Here is an 18066-nt window from a genome sequence, read left to right as displayed (position 1 = left end):
CTTAGCTGTCATGTAGAAAATGAATTTTAGATATTTGTTCCGATATTATGGACGAACCGTGTTTTACGAACCATGTCGGTTTAGTTCCGTTGAGTATGCGTACGTTAATGGCGCTGAACCGACGACGATCAGCCAGCAGCTAAACGTTTGTGTTGATCTAACGCAACAACCGCAAAATAACTAGTGCCACTAACAATAATTGGTGCATTTTTTTAAATTATAATAGTTACGGTGATTAAGCAGTTATTTCACTCTGCTCTTATTGCAATTTCACCCATAAGCGTGATGGTAACATCCAAAAGCTACTTTACAAAATCTAAAGTCGAAAAAGTAAATAGTTATGCCTACAAAAGTTTACGAAGACTGAGTAGTCAAAATCACAATCATTTGAATCAGTAGCGCTAGAAGGTAAATTAGACCAATCCATTTGATGTGTGGGGCATGATGGGTCGTGAGATGTTAATAAACCTCATATATGAGTCTTGCTTAAAAAAGTTAAAACCACTGATATACAGGATCTCAGCACTAATACCACTACCTTGTTGGGCGCGACGAACAGACCGAGTGAAATCATAGACTGGTTCTCAACCTGTGATGTATGGATTCCTTGAGGTCCTCGGACTAGGGTTCACGATAGGCCATATATGTTGAAACTATACAATTACAAAACTACATTCTCCATCCTAAGAGCTATCCTTATTTTTGACTTACGTGAGGAACTAATTACCAAGTCAACAATGTTTCTGTGCATAAATAGAGGTGCATATTTACGCATGTGAGTGTTTTCGCCAATTCAATCTGACAAGCCCGTATTCATGTTTAACGACGGAGATAGCAGCTGACAAGGGGTGGTTTTATGAAATGAGAGATAAAATGAATATATTTAAATAGCTCCGGGGCATGATATATTTGCTCAACACACCTATAATTTAATAAGATCTATTTTTGCATTCGCCAATGCATACAGACAGCTGCATTAATCCATCTGTGAGAGTGTCGATGCGAGTGATCTTTGTCAGGTAAATTTACAGGATGATGTCGCCTAAACTATTTATTATGTTTACTCATCTTGGATATATATTTACATACCGCGTGCATTATTATATATAAGAACCAGTTCTTCGTCCGTAGGCTACTATTCGCTCGATTTGACTCACATTTAGAAAGTTGCATATGTGAGTGGAAACAAATATATAATGGATTTGCTAGAGGTTCTTAAGGTGAACATTTCGTAAAACTATGTGATAAAATGGGATAATATCTTTTGTTTTGTAGCGATTAAACGACAGTGGCAACGGATCAAGTGAAGGAACTGACGAGGTACGGTAACTCATTGAGACTTATCAAGTCCGTAATGTTATCCGCTGTAAAAGTTGGGACGGTTGCACACGCCACAAAACGTGACCAGCATAGCATATTTGGGTACACCAATAGTGACGGGACAATCACATGTTCTTTCTGGCAACGGGAATTACGAATCAATGACAATATACGACAGATGGAAGCCATATCATAGTGTAGTGATGTTACGAACCCCTGAAAGGTTCTTGTTTGTGTCAACCTGAATGTGAACACTAGCTTATGACGTCACGTGACGTTATATTGCTGAGTTCAAACCTTAAATGTTAGTGAAGTAATATATCAATATGCACGATACCTAGAGACGACTCAGGCCATGTTATGTCACAATGCTCATCAAGTACTTGCAGACTTTTTAAACATCACCAAATGAATCATCTGGAACAATCGAATGCTATAATTATATATTAAAATCAATATCATCCGTCGCTTTGCCTACAATTTCGCTAAGGACTCGCAGGGGAATATAAGCTTACGCCTTAACGGTTTAGACTAGACGGGACAATGTCTTCTTAAGGCGTTAGACTATTGCTGCAGTGATATTGATCAGGGTGAAAACCATGCCACAGATATTATCTCAAAATCAAGTTATACAGTAGCAAATACCATAATCGGACGGATTTGGATTTCATGACACAATAACCATGTCAGATCAAGATAGATTCCGGACGCCCGCTAGATTTTTTACATTAGACAACGATGAATTCTTTATATCAATTTTGGTGATGTCAATAGCACTGGTCCAGAAATTTCGAAAAAAAAAATTGCGCCAAAAATTGAAATGATTTATTTTGGCTAATTTAAGGTTTGCAGAATCCGATTCTGTGCTCAGAATTTCTCCATCACGTCAGAATTTTTCCATATGAATTTTTCTCATTTTCATAAATTAATCAAATTCCGGCTGTCTTTAGTGATATCACGGTAAGCATGCAACAGCAACAGATCAAAAACTCTTATTTAAATCGTCTATCATTAAGGGTGGGTTTCAAAAAGTTGTCTTAATTTAGACCTGGCATAAGGCCAGTGATTGACTTGCTCAAGACGCCAGACGTCGGCGGTCTTAATTCGGTTTCAAATGTCAATTTGGCGCCGCGCTCGGCCAAGTCCGTTAGTTGCGAGTAATTACTGTCTACTTCGTCGCTGTAACGAGTTCAACACGGAACCGAGGCCAGTTGTTATTGTTTTGAGTTGCTTGCTGATGTCGTATAGTATGGTAGCGATGCTGTGAAGGAATACGGAATTGCTTGAGTTGTTGAAATTTACGGACGGATGATCAGAACGGAACCCCGAGGAAGTATCTGGCAAATGATCAGCACGTTATCGCAAAGTATTCGAAGAAATAGTGCGGCTGTGATACCGATTTTTGAAGACACAACTGCCCAGCATTTTGGCATATTAATTGATGAAGATTATGCTCTTGGAGATGCTGAATATCCACTGAGGACTTATTACTCACGCCACTATTATGCCCAAGAACTTTGACCGAAAAAAGTCACTATTGTTTTCATGCATATCGTTACCCTCTGGCAGAGCGCAGTGCTTTGTGTTGAAGAAAATATCTCGCGCATTGGCTATATTCAAGGAAGAACCTCAGAATATCGATATGACAATAGCCTGCTTCTGCCTTTACAATCATAGCAATGCTGACAAGGCAGATGGAGCTGAATTTGATGACATACTGCAACTGGAAGCGTTGACCGCACTCCCACAGTATCGACTCCTACAGAGAAATCTGCACGACAACGCATGATCTAGAGATTTTTGCAATACATTTGATTACATTCCAAAACATACTCGTGCTTTATTTCTTGTGACACGTTAAAATGAGGTAAAATGTGCATTATGGCTTTAAGTAAGTTCAAGTTCATAAATTTGGACACAAGATAGCGAAGTTATTGCAAGAGGCTTGGAAAACTGGAGCAGGCGAACATGAACGGCTGAACAAAATTGAATCAAATGTACAAAAGACATGTTTTGACTCTAGATTCGGCTAGCGTCAAATTAATGTTGTTCAGCATCTTCTATAATTATTAACGTTGAGACCATGCTCAACTTGTTTCATTCTCTTCTGCTTTATCATTGATTTTCAAATCTTCGCTGCTTCATAGTTGACTTCGGGCCTGGACTTCGGTGAGCTGTTGGTAGAGATATAACTGATAAATTTAGAACGAATTTTTGAAATTTTATACTGTTGCTATCCATACAAAACTCAATAGTCGGTTCAAGTGTAGTAAGCGCCGTAAATAGAGACGGCGCCAGTGTGGAACACTGAATTGTGGGTGTGCGATAGGAGTGTGAATGTTTCACTTTAATAAGATGTGTGCTGTACATGAACGTTGAAATGAAGGTTTTTAAATTCACTAGATCTCATATGGAGCAAGTAAATTATACGCCCTGCCTAACCATAGCACGGAAACAGATAGGAGAGAACCGTCTAGCGACGCGCTGTTGAAAAAAATAGCGTTTCCCCACAAGAAACAGCAGATACCCGAAAAGCGAAAACCTGCACATGCCCTACCATTTAGCTTACGTAGGCGTTCATGGAAGGACATACAAGGTATTGCGATCAATTCAAGCGGGAGCGTTGCCCAACGTAGGTGATTGTGTACGGTTTCTAAGGGAGCACGGACTATTGGTGCGAAAAAGGAAGTGTAAAAAAAAAATGCCTTAAAAACGACTACTAGAGACGTTAGAAACTAACCTAAAAACCAAGCCCTATACGCAACCATTGCGCGTAAATCATCGACGCACAATATCAATGCAACGCCGCGTAGATGTGATGGAAACAAAGCGGGCTGGAAGAACAATCGAAACAGATCCGTATTATGTGACGAATACACACCTCTCCATCACCAGGCCGGATCGCCAAATCCAACAGCATGATCAAAAGGTAAGTACCAGAATAACCACTTCAATTTCATCAGGAGATGGCACATCTGGACCAACAACAATTGATCCGAGGGACAATACGGCGATCTTGTCGTCAACTACCAACAGACAAGCTCTGCCGATCGGATCAGGAAACACAGAACTAAAGATGACGATTTTCAATGAACACAGCACATCGCAGAACACCGTAAATGGCGAACTGATCCAAAGAGCTGGGAAGAAATTCGTGCATCACCTTTTATAGTCGCTGGAAATTTTACTCCGTAGTTCAGCCGAACGTCATCAAGTGAGATAGGCTCGAGTTAGCCGCCAATACTTTGGAAGAATAATTTAGTTGAACGCATTACAGTAAATTTCCGTATCGATACATAGGGGGTTTACATACCCTGAAGTGTTCCGTCACTTTCTGTGATGTGAACTTGGTCGGTCGCGAGTCAATGACCGCGAAGGTGTAACTTGGGTTTAGCCTCGTGTGTACTCAAACTGCGGGTATATAACGAAATCTGATATGCAAAGCAAGACTAAAGGGCAGCAACTGTTTTGTCGCTCTGGTAATGACAGTTCGAATGGATATTTTTATACTATAATTGTGATATCGGAAGTATGGACTTGATTGCTGTGAAGATGCAGATTATATCATCAAAAGCTTAAGGGTATTGTCATACTAAATTCTCCTTGACAGATCGAACCATAAATATGAGCCGAAAGCTGCATGCCAGTTGCTGGCTAGGCCGATTTACTGAACAATTTAAACAGCTGCAAAATATTGAATAACATAGCAGTATAGATATGAAAGTAACTAGAAAGGTGCGGGAAAATGCTACAGCCCTTGATATTTTTTTTTAAATAACATTACCCCTATTTAGCCTCTTTCGCGCGATACAATTATTGTCTCGTTATGTGACCTTGTGCTACTTCTGATTTGTATTCGTATTACGCCCATGCGGTGAGCTACCCTATATTTCGTACTAATTACGCATGTTGTGGCTGAAATTTAGAATTTGGCATTCAGCGAAAGCACGAGTGGCCCATCTCAGTATACGGTAATCGTAAATTACAATAGGATTTGGCGATTATAGCTATTATTCATTCATTGTCAATGTGGCACACGAATCAATACAAAGAATGTTAATTTGTCGCTGAAGCTATAGCCGTAGGCGAATTTACCTAATTAAGCCTGGTCCATAAAGGCTGAACAATGCTACATTGCAACAAAGCAGTGTTGGGATGACTTGACTTGACTCGAGTCACTTTACTGGCTTGCCTTGACTTGACTTGGCTCAGCTTGACTCGAGTCGCCTCCAAAAATCGGGTGGCTTGACTTGACTCGAGTCACCTTTGGGAATCGATTGGCTTGACTTGACTCGGGTCAAAATGTGCAATGACTCGGGATGACTCGTGACTCGAGGGTAGTGGCTTGATCCCGGCACTGCAACAAGGTGAATGGGTCTGTACAAGAATCCTTAGAGATACGAACAACAATAAAGTGGGCAAAACCACGCGTTCCAATTGATAGTTCACCCTCGAAAGACAATACCCTATACAACCTACAGCTTACTTCAGCAGATGGGTGCTCACTTCTTATACGGTGAGCAGCATTATGATTCGGCTAAATTTTCCACAAGGATACATTTAGCAGTGCACACTTGTCGCATCCCTGTTCATTTATCCGGGTTCCTGACCGACACAGATTCCACACTCCAAAGGTCAAGTTTTGGAAAATCAAAGCACAAAACTAATTTTTTTAAAAGGGAGAAAATCTTCATAGTTGCATGAAAGAACGGTGCAATATTTGATCACACCTACTAGATTGGGTGTGAGTGACAAATGTACGTAAACACCATATGTGACCCGCGAGTGGGTTTGAGTAGCGCGCGAGCTAACTTTCAATATATTATTATCAAAATTGAATGGCTCAGATTGTGGGCTCGCAGGGCCAGCCAAAAATATAGTCGGCGTGGCCGCGACACTTGGATGATGATGACTGAAATGTCAACTCATACGCATTGGCAGATCGAGGGTCTAGCAGTCACATTTTTGGTAAATCGTCGTACATTGCAATAGACTAAAAAAGTGGTGAAATCGTTCTTCGTGCTTCACATGTTTAATTGTCACACGATTTTTTTCTCTGGAGACTGCCCCATCTGAAAATGAAAAAGTGCCGGATTTAGCCGATTAGCAATTGCGAGAGAGGGTTTATTTTCGCGTTTGTGCTCACAGAAAGATCGTCAACGATGAAATACACTGTTGAGAATATTCTATGCCAAATTACTGGTCTGGTCTTGGCAGCAGTTTTACGACTCTGAGACCGGTGAATTTGAAAAATATTTTCCCGTAAAATATTATTGACCGTAATTTATTTTTTACAAAGATTGACTGTTAAAGTTTTTACGGAAAAATTCCCGTTACCTGATGTAACGGAAAACGGCTGTAATACCAAGTTACTGGTCTGGTCCAGTGCAGCAGTTTTACGCTGATGAGACCAGTAAATTCGAAAAAACTCTCCCCGTAATATGATTTTACATATGCTGACCGTAGGAAGTTTTACGGAAAATTTCCGTAACTAAAGGTAACAGAAATCTGCTGTAATATCAATATACTCGTCTGGTCCCTTGCAGCAGTTTTAAGCTCCTGAGATCAGTAAATTTGAATCAGGTTTATTTGGTGCGGGAACACGTAAAAAAAAAAAAGTAAGTGTGGATAATGACGGGAATCCAGTCTTTCTTGTGGATATCATCAGTCAGCAACTGCCTGAATGAAGAGGGCTTCATCAAAACTTCAGCAGCAGTTGAAGGACTGTACTTTGGGCCATGCTCTTTTGTAGGTTCTTCTATAATCTGAGCAAAGATTATGCTGTCATCAACACAGTTGCAATTTGGAAACTTTGAGACGCTATAGCATGACATACCGCGACTTTTCTTTTTCTTGTCAATTTCTCGAACAATGATGGCCTAGGATAGCGATGTCGAGCATAAGGCCAGCAGACCGCATGCGGCATGTGAAGCAATTCTGAGTAGTTTGATTAATTTACCCGTAAGTTGGTTATCTATAGTAATCTGGAATCTGTTGGCCGTCAGTAAAATCGGATGCGGCAACGGTACATGGGTGCCGTTGTGCCGGCTTGTGGCGATATGATGAATACTTGTCAGTTGTCGCTAACGTCATAGTTGCACTGGAACCCACTTTGCTTCGTGCCAATGCTGTACAGTATACAGCATTAAAATTCTGATGCGGCGTTTTAACACTGGCACTGTACTCGTTAACGTTACAATTGGCCAATAAGGTTGTGCTGATGATGAAATTGCGGGTATGCAGAATATCCACAATATTCACAGGCGTAATTCGCATACCGAGGTTCAGCACTAATGTATGAAAATTGAATATGGAACATACGACTGCCTTGCTGTTGAATCCCCAAGAACATGGTTAGTCGGGAACGATAGCGCCAAAGGGGGGAAAAGGCCTGCTGTTGAATTATGTTAACTCAGCAGATATGGTCATTACATACAATGGCATCTTATGAAATACGTCGAAGCCGTCGGTACCCCTAAAGGACTGACTCCAGCTCCGAAGCCCTATCTCTAATCGAATTCCCCTACCGGCGTACATCACAATGAGGTTCCGGATCTAACATCGCGACAATTGTTTGCTTATGATAACAACGTCGGAGCTGTATTGCTCCATTTCCCGATAATTGTTAATTATGAAAAGATCGCACAGGGTAGATGTGCACCTTGCGCAGGAATGACGTCAATTCGCGGATATACACAAACATACTAACCTATTTCGCGACCTAGTTTACGAGACTATTATGGGCCAAAAAGAAAAAAATATATATATATATATTTGGTGGATATGCGCGCAATGCAGTTTAGTTGAGGGGGTAGAATGATGGTTGGTTGGCATTTGCGCGATGTTGCGGACTCGCTAACTAACAGGCGTCAAGCGTTTTAAGTATTTTGTATTTAGGGTTTGGGACCTGATATCTATTAGACGAATACCATGCACTAGGCGAAATTAGTTACATATGCCACACATGACGACGATAGTACAAATGGAAAAAAACAGCGACCCGTGAGAATTGTAAAGCTATAGAATTTCAACGCTATAGAACCGCAAGACTTTATAGAAATTGAACACCATTGAGGGTCCCTGAAGATGAATGCAATGAATGGTGAATGCAAGGAAATATGGGCGTAAACACGCACATATGCGTGTTTCCGCGTCATGGGTAGTGTCAAATTGCCAATTAAAACCAGATCAATTTTTACACTACTGGCTATCCCGCCTGTTGCCGTGGTAACTGATCGGCGTTGCCGTTGGGATTGCATTTGGATCAGGCGTTATTTTGAAACACCTTGTTCAAAACGTATTTTAAACAGCGTTTTTTTTAATGGGGGGTGTCTTTTGAAATATTATGTCTTCAATCTAATGTTGCGCGCCATTGCCAGGAAAATATCAAATACTAAACACTAATTGTGTAAGACAAACCTGTGGTATGGATCAATGGACGATTGGTGTACGTCTTGAGGTGGCTACCGATCTTTCCCGATCTTGCTCTGAGGTGCCCAAGGCGAATAGAATTGTTGCAGCGGACCTTGCGTGGAGAGTATGCTAAAAAAATTGATAGCGGTCAGTAAAGGGTAATTCTGAGCTAAAAACCATTTCGTTGTATGAGCTAAGATGCTATTATGTAAAGTATACTAAGAAGAAGTCCAACTCAAAACACTGAGGCAGTTAAATTATCGGATTCTTTATGACTGATCGCAGCGCGCACGCGGCAGTAATCGCCAATTCATCACGTCAACGACAGGCCCCCCCAATCGCACATATAGTATGCCATGTACGCAGGATACAAATGCTTTCGCGATCGGTCGCATCATCGGCAGGGCTGGTACGCACGACATAATCGTTGGCCTGACCTATCACACTTGTCATGGACCTCGTGTACAAGATATAGTATCGATAGCCGAAACTATCGCTCTGCCGGCCTTGCGAGCTTTGGCTGCTATCTGCTATCGTTCAAAGAATATTCCACTGATTGAGTAATGATCGTTTAATAACTGCATCGCAAATACGCAATGATAGCGCACCCTAAAATCGCAACTACTCGCCCATTGAGACGCAGAACAAGTAATATACATGGGTGCAGGCCTTTCTAAAATTTGCATGCTATTTTAAGGGTGCGTATTAAACATGGGAGCGTATCATACACAAAGCAGACACTGCATGTTTAGCGACTTTCGTTTGATATAGGCTAATAAATCCACTATATAGCATTCTACGAAAATACGTGAATATAGGAGTCCTTGGTGATGCCAGAGGGGTTAAGAAATAGATATGAAAAATGGCAATAAAAAATAAATGATAATCTATATTTGACCTCCTGGCACAGTGGTTCTTAACCAGCGGGTAATTACCCCCAAAGGGGTAATTTGTCAATTTCTGGGGGGTAATTCAAATTTTTATACTTATAACGCTGCACTGTTCAAAGTATTTCCAAACGTGAAAATGAATGTAGGCTAACATATGTCTTTGCGAGCTTGTGGACCTATATATTTCGTTTCACTTAGTTCACCATGCCTGCTGTGAGATCATAGTAACCATTAGTGATTACGAATAACAGGGCCGAATGTAGTTCAGTATAGTGCTAGGTAATTCTAATTTATTTCGCGGTAGGGCGGATCATATATTGTTGCGCAGGCTGACAAATTGAAAGACAACAAGGGGCGTCTAAGTTTAGCTTTACACCTATAATGCGTTAACAATATCGTAGAAATATAGTTGTTAGTATAGAAAAGTGTAGTGCTGGTCTAGTCTAGTCTGTAAAATTAAGTTTGAAATCATCAACATGCCTTTAAAGAAACGAGGGGAAGATTTTCGAACCTTCTGGGTTCTCCTTCAAAAATGAATAACCAATCTTCGTATGGCATTGAACCTTGTGATTGAATTTCCTTCAACTTATTGCTATGAAGGAGGGTTTTCTATCAAACTGAATGATTTTGCGATTGACAATTACATGAGGGATGCTGTCAATTAATATCATACCCTTTGTTTCTATTTGACCACTGGATAACACGAAAACAGCATCAGCCTTCGCATGGACTTGATATTTTTAACAGTGTAACTTTCAGTGTACATTATGACGTCATCTCTGTGCTGTTCTTCGATTTAATTAAGTGCAAGCTGTAATTTGTCATTTATTGAAAAGGGGTGATTACAATCCGTCATTTTCTTCTTGGGGGTAACGATATGAAGAAGGTTGGGAACCACTGTCCTAGTATATGACAGGTCAACACGGCCTGTTCATAAGTATTATTCATGATCGAGCATACGAATTGACAATTGAATAGGATGTAAGTTATAGGGTTGCGAGGTGTCCGTTTTCCACAAAAAGAACCGGAAACCAATGTGCTATACTGGGATGTGAATAGGTGAATTGTAGAAAGGCCGCGGAAAGAGCATAGAATAGTTGATTTTGCTTTTGCAGTATTCATGGCGATTGTCGACCGCTGTGTTCATTTACACAGGGCCGATGTTATTCGTTAATTCTCCGTAGCTACAGACTTATAACACCACCCACTTCTGGATCTTTCGTATGAACGACCGAAAAATATGGCTCTTGGCAGATTAAAAATATAAAAATATATATGTACGTTGTTTTCGAAAAACCAAATCTGGAATAATCAGTGTTGAGTCGGCCCCATTTTAGATTCGGACAGCGCATATTCCACACAAATTGTGAAAATGTGATGTAAAATATGTAGGATTTATCAAGGATTGATATGATATTCAAGTCTAAGTGGGACGTATATGGGAGAATTACTGAGCCTCAGAACAATTTGAGGCTTATTTTGTGTTCGTCAATCTACCAACAGATGAGGTTCCGAGTCACAGGTCCTTCTGAAAGTTTTGACGTTTGAACTGGTTGAACTCGGTCCTTTTTTGATTTTTATCAGCCGATCAGTACTGATTTGAGTGATTCTGCAACAGATCGCGCATGTGTTGGAATCTCGATATTAGTCGCGGATCGTCAACGGGACACACTCCCTCTTTGTGGATAGGTGGTGTGGCGTGGCAGCATATCTTATAACGCACGCTCGCTTGTGAAAGTGTTGCCGTATTGAGTTTGATGGGTCGCCTAACGATTTTGAAACGGTTTTGTAGTGGATTTTGAGCTTTCTATCCTTTGAAAGATATGTGGCAGTGTCGAATACGTGAAGGTACAAGTCCCGCATGTAACGTTCCCTAATATAGTTAAAAATTGACATCACAACATGCCACACCCTGGTTTAAATGGATTATTTACAGGGCCTTCGGTTTTTACGATAAGCCGCTATTGACGTGCGAGTCCCATCCTGGGCATGTTATGAATGTATGGTTGGAAATCCCACATACACATAAAAAAATGGTCTATTTCTGAATGGAGTCAATAAATATAATAGCATTATACGCAATGCCTTACGTACCCGTAACATAGGCCTATTATACAAAATTCGCCGAGGCAATAATAAGTTTGGGACCACAATTTATTCTATATACACCCAATAAGCATCCGTCAAGTCTGGGCCTGCAACAAAACCATTACCAATCCGCCATCGCGTTACTTGCACCGCATGGTGACGAAGAATGGCCATGCTCGCACATTGATTTACATTTTGTCACAGCATAATGCAGGCTGACAACGCAAAAAATGAAAATACAATAGACTTACTGGGAAAAGTGCAGCGTGCTGGAACTTGTTGCGGTGCGGCAAAGTCGCGTGGTTGATGTTGGGAGGGGTGCAGTCGGTTGGCGGGATTCGTCAAAATGTGCAATCTCCCGTTGAGATAATTGCGGAATTCTATCATTGGTTGCCGCACGCTTGGAGTTTCGTCGACGGGCTGAGCGGTCACGCGGCGCGACAATTCTAGAAAACAAGGGACATATGAAAATTATGATGATATAGGCGCCAGACCCACCGGTCAGGCCCCTTATCGCCGGCACAATGTGTTTTTGTTAATATAGAGTAACTCACATCGCGACTATTGGTTGTTATCTTAAGACCCGGTTTCGAGTGCATTGCTGCAGTTCTCGACTTATGTTCGCGAAGCATAGTTGGATTTATGTCACGGGCATTGCAACATGTTCCAACTAGTAGGCGCACACAATTAAACACTATCTAACTTCGCGCTTCGAGAATATAAAACACAGAAATGATTCAGAGATTAATTCAGGCTCAACTTGCGGCCCTCATCAATGCGATTAATGCACCTTAACTTGTATAACGAGAAAGTGGATTTGATCGTCAAATCGTGATAGTATTTCGAATCCACGTTCCTAATGATGAGATCGAATTTGTACATCTAAATAAGGACCGTTAATTTGCCGGAATCAGCTTCAGTATATTGTACGGAGTACTTAGAAGTGATCAATCTCATTAGGCCGTAAAATCGGCCGGCAGGGTTGCGTTGATGACAAAATTGCAGACATGCCGCAAACCTTAAAAAGTTGCATTTATAATGCGAATATATTGACTCGCTGCGACTTGTGAGAGTTGTATAATTGCTTTCCACTGCAGAGGTTGCATCGCCGTTGAATTTCCTATATGTGCCGAGAGGCTTGGGCATATTGTTCATAAACCAATGGCAAAAACGCACATTTCTCTACACAGCAAATGAATACTGGGCGGCAGCAGCTTCTGTCGTGGTGACTGGATTGACGCCGGCATAATAAACGCAGTACAACAGGGCCGGCCAACCCGTGGCCCGCGAGAAGGTTTTGAGTGGCCCGCGAGGTAAATTCTGAAATTAGTAATGTTGTCGGGACTGAATTGCACACATTGTGAACTTGCAAGGCCAACCAAGGGTTTGATTAGTCTGGCCGCAACACTTGAGATGTGATGAAGAAAAATATCAGTTCCGACGCATTGGCAGATCCATGAGCCAGTCACATTTTGGTAGATCTTCGTACACTACAATAAAGCAGAATAATTTGCGATCGATTTATCAAAAGTAAAAATTTTCTGCACGCTTTGCGCAACATTTCGTCACTCGATTTCTTGCTTTTAATATCGTTACCCCTTTCTGAAAATTAAAGAATGCCCAATGTATCAGATTGAGTATACCTATATTCGCGATTACGAGACGATGTGTCGTTCAACATATGCGACCTTGCGACTATGAAACATAGGCACAAAATGATTGACGCATGTTGGTCGAAGCTTTTGATATCGATATGTCCAGGCGCCGGATAGTCCATTCAATGCAAACTGAGCCCAGCGATATCCAACAGGTCTGCAATATAGTCAAGTGACAATATTATTAACGGTTGCCCGACATATGAGCGTGGAGGGAGGGCGACGGTTCGGCGTGAGACACATCGGCGTGCGTCACTTCAGCATGTGACTGTATAACCCAAAAACTTACCCTAACCCGAAACATAGCCTAACCTAACCTAACCTAGCCTAACCTAACCTAAACCCTAACCCTAACCCAACCATAAATCCAACCCCAACCTACCCCTAACCCGTAATTAACCCACATGCTCATGTGTCGCATGCCGGATTGTCGCATGCCGAAGTCTCGCGTGCTGTAGTGTCGCATGCTCATGTGTCCACGGACCATTATTAACCTATGAACTTCCAAAAAATTGCGCGTTTCGCGCGTCAAGTGGCCCGCGCAATAGTTCGTCAATCAAGTGTGGCCCTTTGGCTGAAAAGGTTGGCCTCCCCTGCAGTACAATATGACAACAGTGTCATGGCATGATCAGGTCTACTGAATAATTCGGACAAAAGTCTCGTGAGCATGGTACTAAAATAAGCTGTGTGGCGGAAGCTGCCTCAACTAATCGGCTACTCTAAGTACTTCAAAATAATTGTTGGGGGCGGTTCTAGCCATACGTATTCTTTGATATAAATAACACTGGCCTACACGATTTTTGCGCCGGGACTTCTTTGGGTCATTTATACTTGGTTTGAGGGTGCCGAATGCGAATCTGACGTGTATTTTGCTCTATCACATTACGTTTTTGAGATGTTGTATGTGTTGAATATGTCTACTTTTTCGGGGTGGCCAAGTAGATTTTGGCTACTTACAGTACTTACGGGAGTGTTAGTGCCTTGCAGTTATACTTCAACATCTCCCTGTTATTATTCTGCATGAACAAACTACATTTACAATTTGGTTTTGTGCAGTAGAAAGTGGTTCAGTGGTTGTATTGCACCACAGTCGTGTCAGAAAGGAAAACGGCTTGGGAGGTCACATATTTGGGACCTGTAGCGGGGTGAACAATTCTCTTCTACATAACATAACATCAATACGATGATTACTGGTTGCACAGTGCACTCTTAGAGAAAGGGGGAGGGTATACACACCTCAAAAAGTGTGTGTATTACCAAAAGTTACCCCGTCTGGTGGTAACTCTAACCGTTACAATCAAAAGTATACAAAGGAGCACTGTCTTAGATAGACATAAAAATGACTTCTTACCTAATCAGCAGTAAATCCGGAAGTATGGGGTGTTCCTGCTTCATGCGATGACTGTAGACGCCACAATGTTCAGGTTTTATAATGATGCAGTGCTGCAGTGGATTGGCATCGATCTCAAATCTGGAGTGTATGTCTGCGTAGAGTAAAGTTTTTTTTGAGCGAAAATTGCAGGCAATGTCAGCATAACGATCTGAGATGATAAAAATTAGTTTCTAATTGCTGTAGCATAACGAATCTTAGAATGACTCTGCCCTATCAATTCATAATATTATGTTGGAGTGATTCAATCTGCGCACACAATCCGCGCGGGCTCTGAATACAGCTCGCTAACTTTGGCCAATCTGGAATCTAATACCTTTTATAAAATAAATACGTTGCTATAGATCGTGAGCTGGAGTGTATGGCTCCGTCGGAAAGGTATGGCTAAATTTGGTTTAAGCCGGTACAAAAACGATCTCACCTGGCTTACGATTGCCTGCCTTGTTCGCTGCGCACATGACAAAAAATAGCAACGGAAATTGTGAAGTCCTCATATAGCACGAACTGCTTACTTGAGAAGTAAACACTCAAGCTATATTGCCAACGCGGCATTTTCTTGGAAACGATACTTCTATTCTGGTGCGCATTGATGAAGAGGCATTCAGCGTCACTTCTTGACATTATAGTCAATTATACTCGCGACAAATATGACCCACGCGGGATAGTAAGCAATTATGATTCTGATTCCTGCATTAAAAAGTAACATTCACTACGTTCTCCAAAATTATTGAGTACTCTATATTCGTTCATCTGTTCAAAATCAATGACCACTCAATCTGTGTTTCGGACGGCTGGCAAAATGCAGTGACGTAGTCACGCCTCATACCTCGAAAGGGCAATTTGACTTGGGTTGTGACTTGACTCGTGACTTGACTTGACTTGGCTCGACTTGACTCGAGTCAGCCCCGAGAGTCGGCTGGCTTGGCTTGACTCGAGTCACATTCGAAAAACGATTGGCTTGACTTGACTCGAGTCAAGGTCTGCGATGGCTCGGGTTGACTCGTGACTCGGGGGTGGTGGCTTGATCCCGGCACTGCTATGTAGAGGCGTGACACAAACTGCCGCTGATTGGGAATTAAGTGAAAACCTACCTAGATATACGAGCTTGCTCGATGCAATATACTGATACAATTGCGGAAAGGTGCTTGCCTTCGCTTAACTGGGTGGGAATACTTGAACTATATATAAACTTGAACACGACATGACTCGCACCGGGTTTGCCGACCACTATAAGTAGCGACGTGCACTCCAGAAAATAATAGGAAGGCCAACCTAGGGGGGCCAACCCGCTAAGTATATATCACTATTATAGCGGCTGACCATCGACCCAATTAGATTTCTATTTCCCTGTCCATCCATCTGATCAATTGTATATAATTAGAGAGTTGTCACATCTTGTGTTAGTATCAAAAGTACGCGATGTAATCGTTTATATTTTTTTTTAATCTGACGTGAAGCAAATATAAAACTCTGAATTCGACCAATTTGGGGGACGTCGATTTGAACAAGTTCCATGCAGGATCTCGATATTGGTGCGAATAGTGCTACAGTACAGTTACGCCTAGCGTAGGTGTCAAAAGTCCGATGCACAATAGTTTTCTCAGTTATCTTGTAACTCGTAGTTTCAGTTTTGAAGGGGGGAATCCTATATATTCGTCCGGCGTGGGCATAAAGAATTACTTCACATATAGGACCTTGTAGCCTATAGCAAATTTCATTGGGCAAGCATGATAGTGATTGCTCGTATTGGGGGTCATTTGGCCATGATTTTGGCGAATTTAGCGATTTTTATGACTGGAAGAGTTATGGCCAACTTCGCTCCCATGACCAAGAAAGTCAGTAGAGACGTTGATTTCCATGCACGCGACCTGAATACAAATCGGCGATCCGTGCTGACGCTGTGGTGCACATAAAAGATGGTGAACGTGCATGAGGTTTGCTTCTCAAAACTGATCGATGACAAATATTTTTGAAAAAAATCGCTAAAAAATCGCTAAATATTTTTCAAAAGTCGCTAGATTTATCGCTAGTCGCTAGATCGATATTTTTTGTCGCTAAACCAAACGAAGAATCGCTAGATCTAGCGACAAAATCGCTAAATTGGCAACACTGATTGGCAACAGATGTGTTGCTTATAGACTGGAGTTGCGCAGTCGGTCGGTATGAGCCAGCCGTGATCAACGTGGCGGTGCGCGATCGACACCCTGCGGAGGATGTATTTTTTTGCTCGGTGTTCACTTCTTGGTCCAGAGTGGTATACTACGTCTTTTACATTGCGGGGGGCGAGTAGAATGCAATCACGTTGATGAATGCAACTAAAGGCGGCATATAGTTCCCGACACTGGTTATGATATCAAGTAGATTGCCCAGGCAATTTGCAGTTAACTTGCAAAGCTAATGAAAACTTAGATTAGCTTGACAGCTAATTTGGGAATTTGGGAACAGCTAATTTGGGAATTTGGGTGGTTTAAATATCAGTTCCAAGGTATTGCCGTATCCCGAGGCCAGCCACATTTTCGTGCATTCGGATATGACCATAAGGTAGAATATTCCACGTATTCGCCAAAGTTTTCTGTCCTTTCAAGGTGCTCAGGTGGTTTTCATTACTTGAGATACCTATTCAAGTGGGTCTCATTTTCGCTGTATCTGCTTCGCTAGATTTTGCGCTCTACTTGCTTGCTTTTCGCGTTTATAAGAGTTGGGGCGAATCTAGAATTTTTATCGCACGTCGCACAGGGTGGACATGGAGTGACAAGTACGTTTTCACGAAATTATTTGGGTATAGGTTACAACGCACAGTAGCGTCGCTCCCTTTGCTCACACCAGCCACTGTCGGACATAGATGCCCCTGTAGACAAATAGCGCGTCGATGTTATGCATCTATTACGTTGACTCTCACACGATGAACGTTCGGCACTCACGTTGCCATTGCATCATTCTGTGGACAGTATATAGCGAGTAGCTAGCGATTGTGATGACGTAATTAAGGCACTATGCTTGCTCAACGCGGCCTTCCAAACTGCAGCTCTTTATGCAGAAATACTGAGTCACCATAATTCAGGGACAATGAGTTTGTCGCCAATAAAGGATCGAGTTATGAGACCTAGTTCTACGCGCACTCATAATGGTGCAAAGAAAGTAAGGGTCAAGCATTGTGCTAATATTCCAACACAATTATTGATATTTTGTATAATTGACTACTTAGCTCGTGAAATACTACTGGATACACCTGCTCATACAATGGGGTAAAAAGTGACAGAACTACCATACCAAGGTGTAGCCCAGAGGTCTCAAACACGCGGCCCGCGGG

At 41.8% G+C, this 18066-nt stretch overlaps 3 protein-coding genes and 1 long non-coding RNA gene across 14 annotated transcripts in view; 2 read left to right on the top strand and 2 right to left on the bottom strand.

Moving 5' to 3' along the window:
• The first annotated feature begins 1116 nt into the window (after positions 1-1116).
• LOC145437165 (uncharacterized) overlaps positions 1117-18066 on the top strand; it is a 60311-nt gene continuing 43361 nt past the window's right edge. For both annotated transcript variants that reach the window (XM_080314348.1, XM_080314347.1), the window contains exons 1-2: positions 1117-1220; positions 1276-1320. In XM_080314348.1, the coding sequence (XP_080170474.1) occupies positions 1197-1220; positions 1276-1320 (69 nt within the window). In that variant the 5' untranslated portion in view covers positions 1117-1196. The remainder of the gene's footprint in view (positions 1221-1275; positions 1321-18066) is intronic.
• LOC145437170 (uncharacterized) overlaps positions 2590-18066 on the bottom strand; it is a 36592-nt gene continuing 21115 nt past the window's right edge. Inside the window, exon 4 of the long non-coding RNA XR_013914603.1 lies at positions 2590-3494. This is a non-coding gene — a long non-coding RNA (uncharacterized LOC145437170). The remainder of the gene's footprint in view (positions 3495-18066) is intronic.
• On the bottom strand, positions 5863-15384 carry LOC145437167 (uncharacterized). 10 transcript variants are annotated; one of them, XM_080314350.1, is made up of 7 exons: positions 15178-15381; positions 14718-14850; positions 13355-13523; positions 11963-12157; positions 8740-8862; positions 7157-7257; positions 6890-7085 (listed from the first exon to the last, which is right to left on the bottom strand). In XM_080314350.1, exons 4-7 carry the CDS (start codon positions 12096-12098, stop codon positions 6906-6908), a joined length of 540 nt encoding a protein of 179 aa, XP_080170476.1. In that variant the 5' UTR covers positions 12099-12157; positions 13355-13523; positions 14718-14850; positions 15178-15381; the 3' UTR covers positions 6890-6905. The 10 variants fall into 10 exon arrangements, 6 of the variants coding, with proteins under 6 accessions (XP_080170481.1, XP_080170478.1, XP_080170480.1 ...); XM_080314355.1 differs by lacking the exons at positions 6890-7085; positions 7157-7257 and adding an exon at positions 5863-6392 and having other exon boundaries at positions 15178-15320; XM_080314351.1 differs by lacking the exon at positions 13355-13523 and having other exon boundaries at positions 15178-15384.
• The window catches only part of LOC145437166 (uncharacterized), an 86748-nt gene continuing 75608 nt past the window's right edge, over positions 6927-18066 (top strand). Inside the window, exon 1 of the mRNA XM_080314349.1 lies at positions 6927-6938. The gene's annotated coding sequence lies outside the window, so the exon portion shown is untranslated. The remainder of the gene's footprint in view (positions 6939-18066) is intronic.

Source organism: Botryllus schlosseri, chromosome 4 (assembly GCF_051294905.1).
Source record: "Botryllus schlosseri isolate E-star chromosome 4, Bs_hap1, whole genome shotgun sequence".
Taxonomy (NCBI): domain Eukaryota; kingdom Metazoa; phylum Chordata; class Ascidiacea; order Stolidobranchia; family Styelidae; genus Botryllus; species Botryllus schlosseri.
Note: the sequence above shows the minus strand (reverse complement) of the source record. Positions and strands in the feature narration are given on the sequence as shown.

Coding starts and splice junctions, on each gene's coding strand:
- LOC145437167 (XM_080314351.1), bottom strand. CDS start 12,098: ATGATAGAATTCCGCAATTATCTCAACGGGAGATTGCACATTTTGACG. Junction 8,863..11,962: donor AGCACGCTGCACTTTTCCCA/GTAAGTCTATTG, acceptor CAATTTTTTTAG/CATACTCTCCACGCAAGGTC. Junction 7,086..7,156: donor CAAGAAAAAGAAAAGTCGCG/GTATGTCATGCT, acceptor ATCTTTGCTCAG/ATTATAGAAGAACCTACAAA.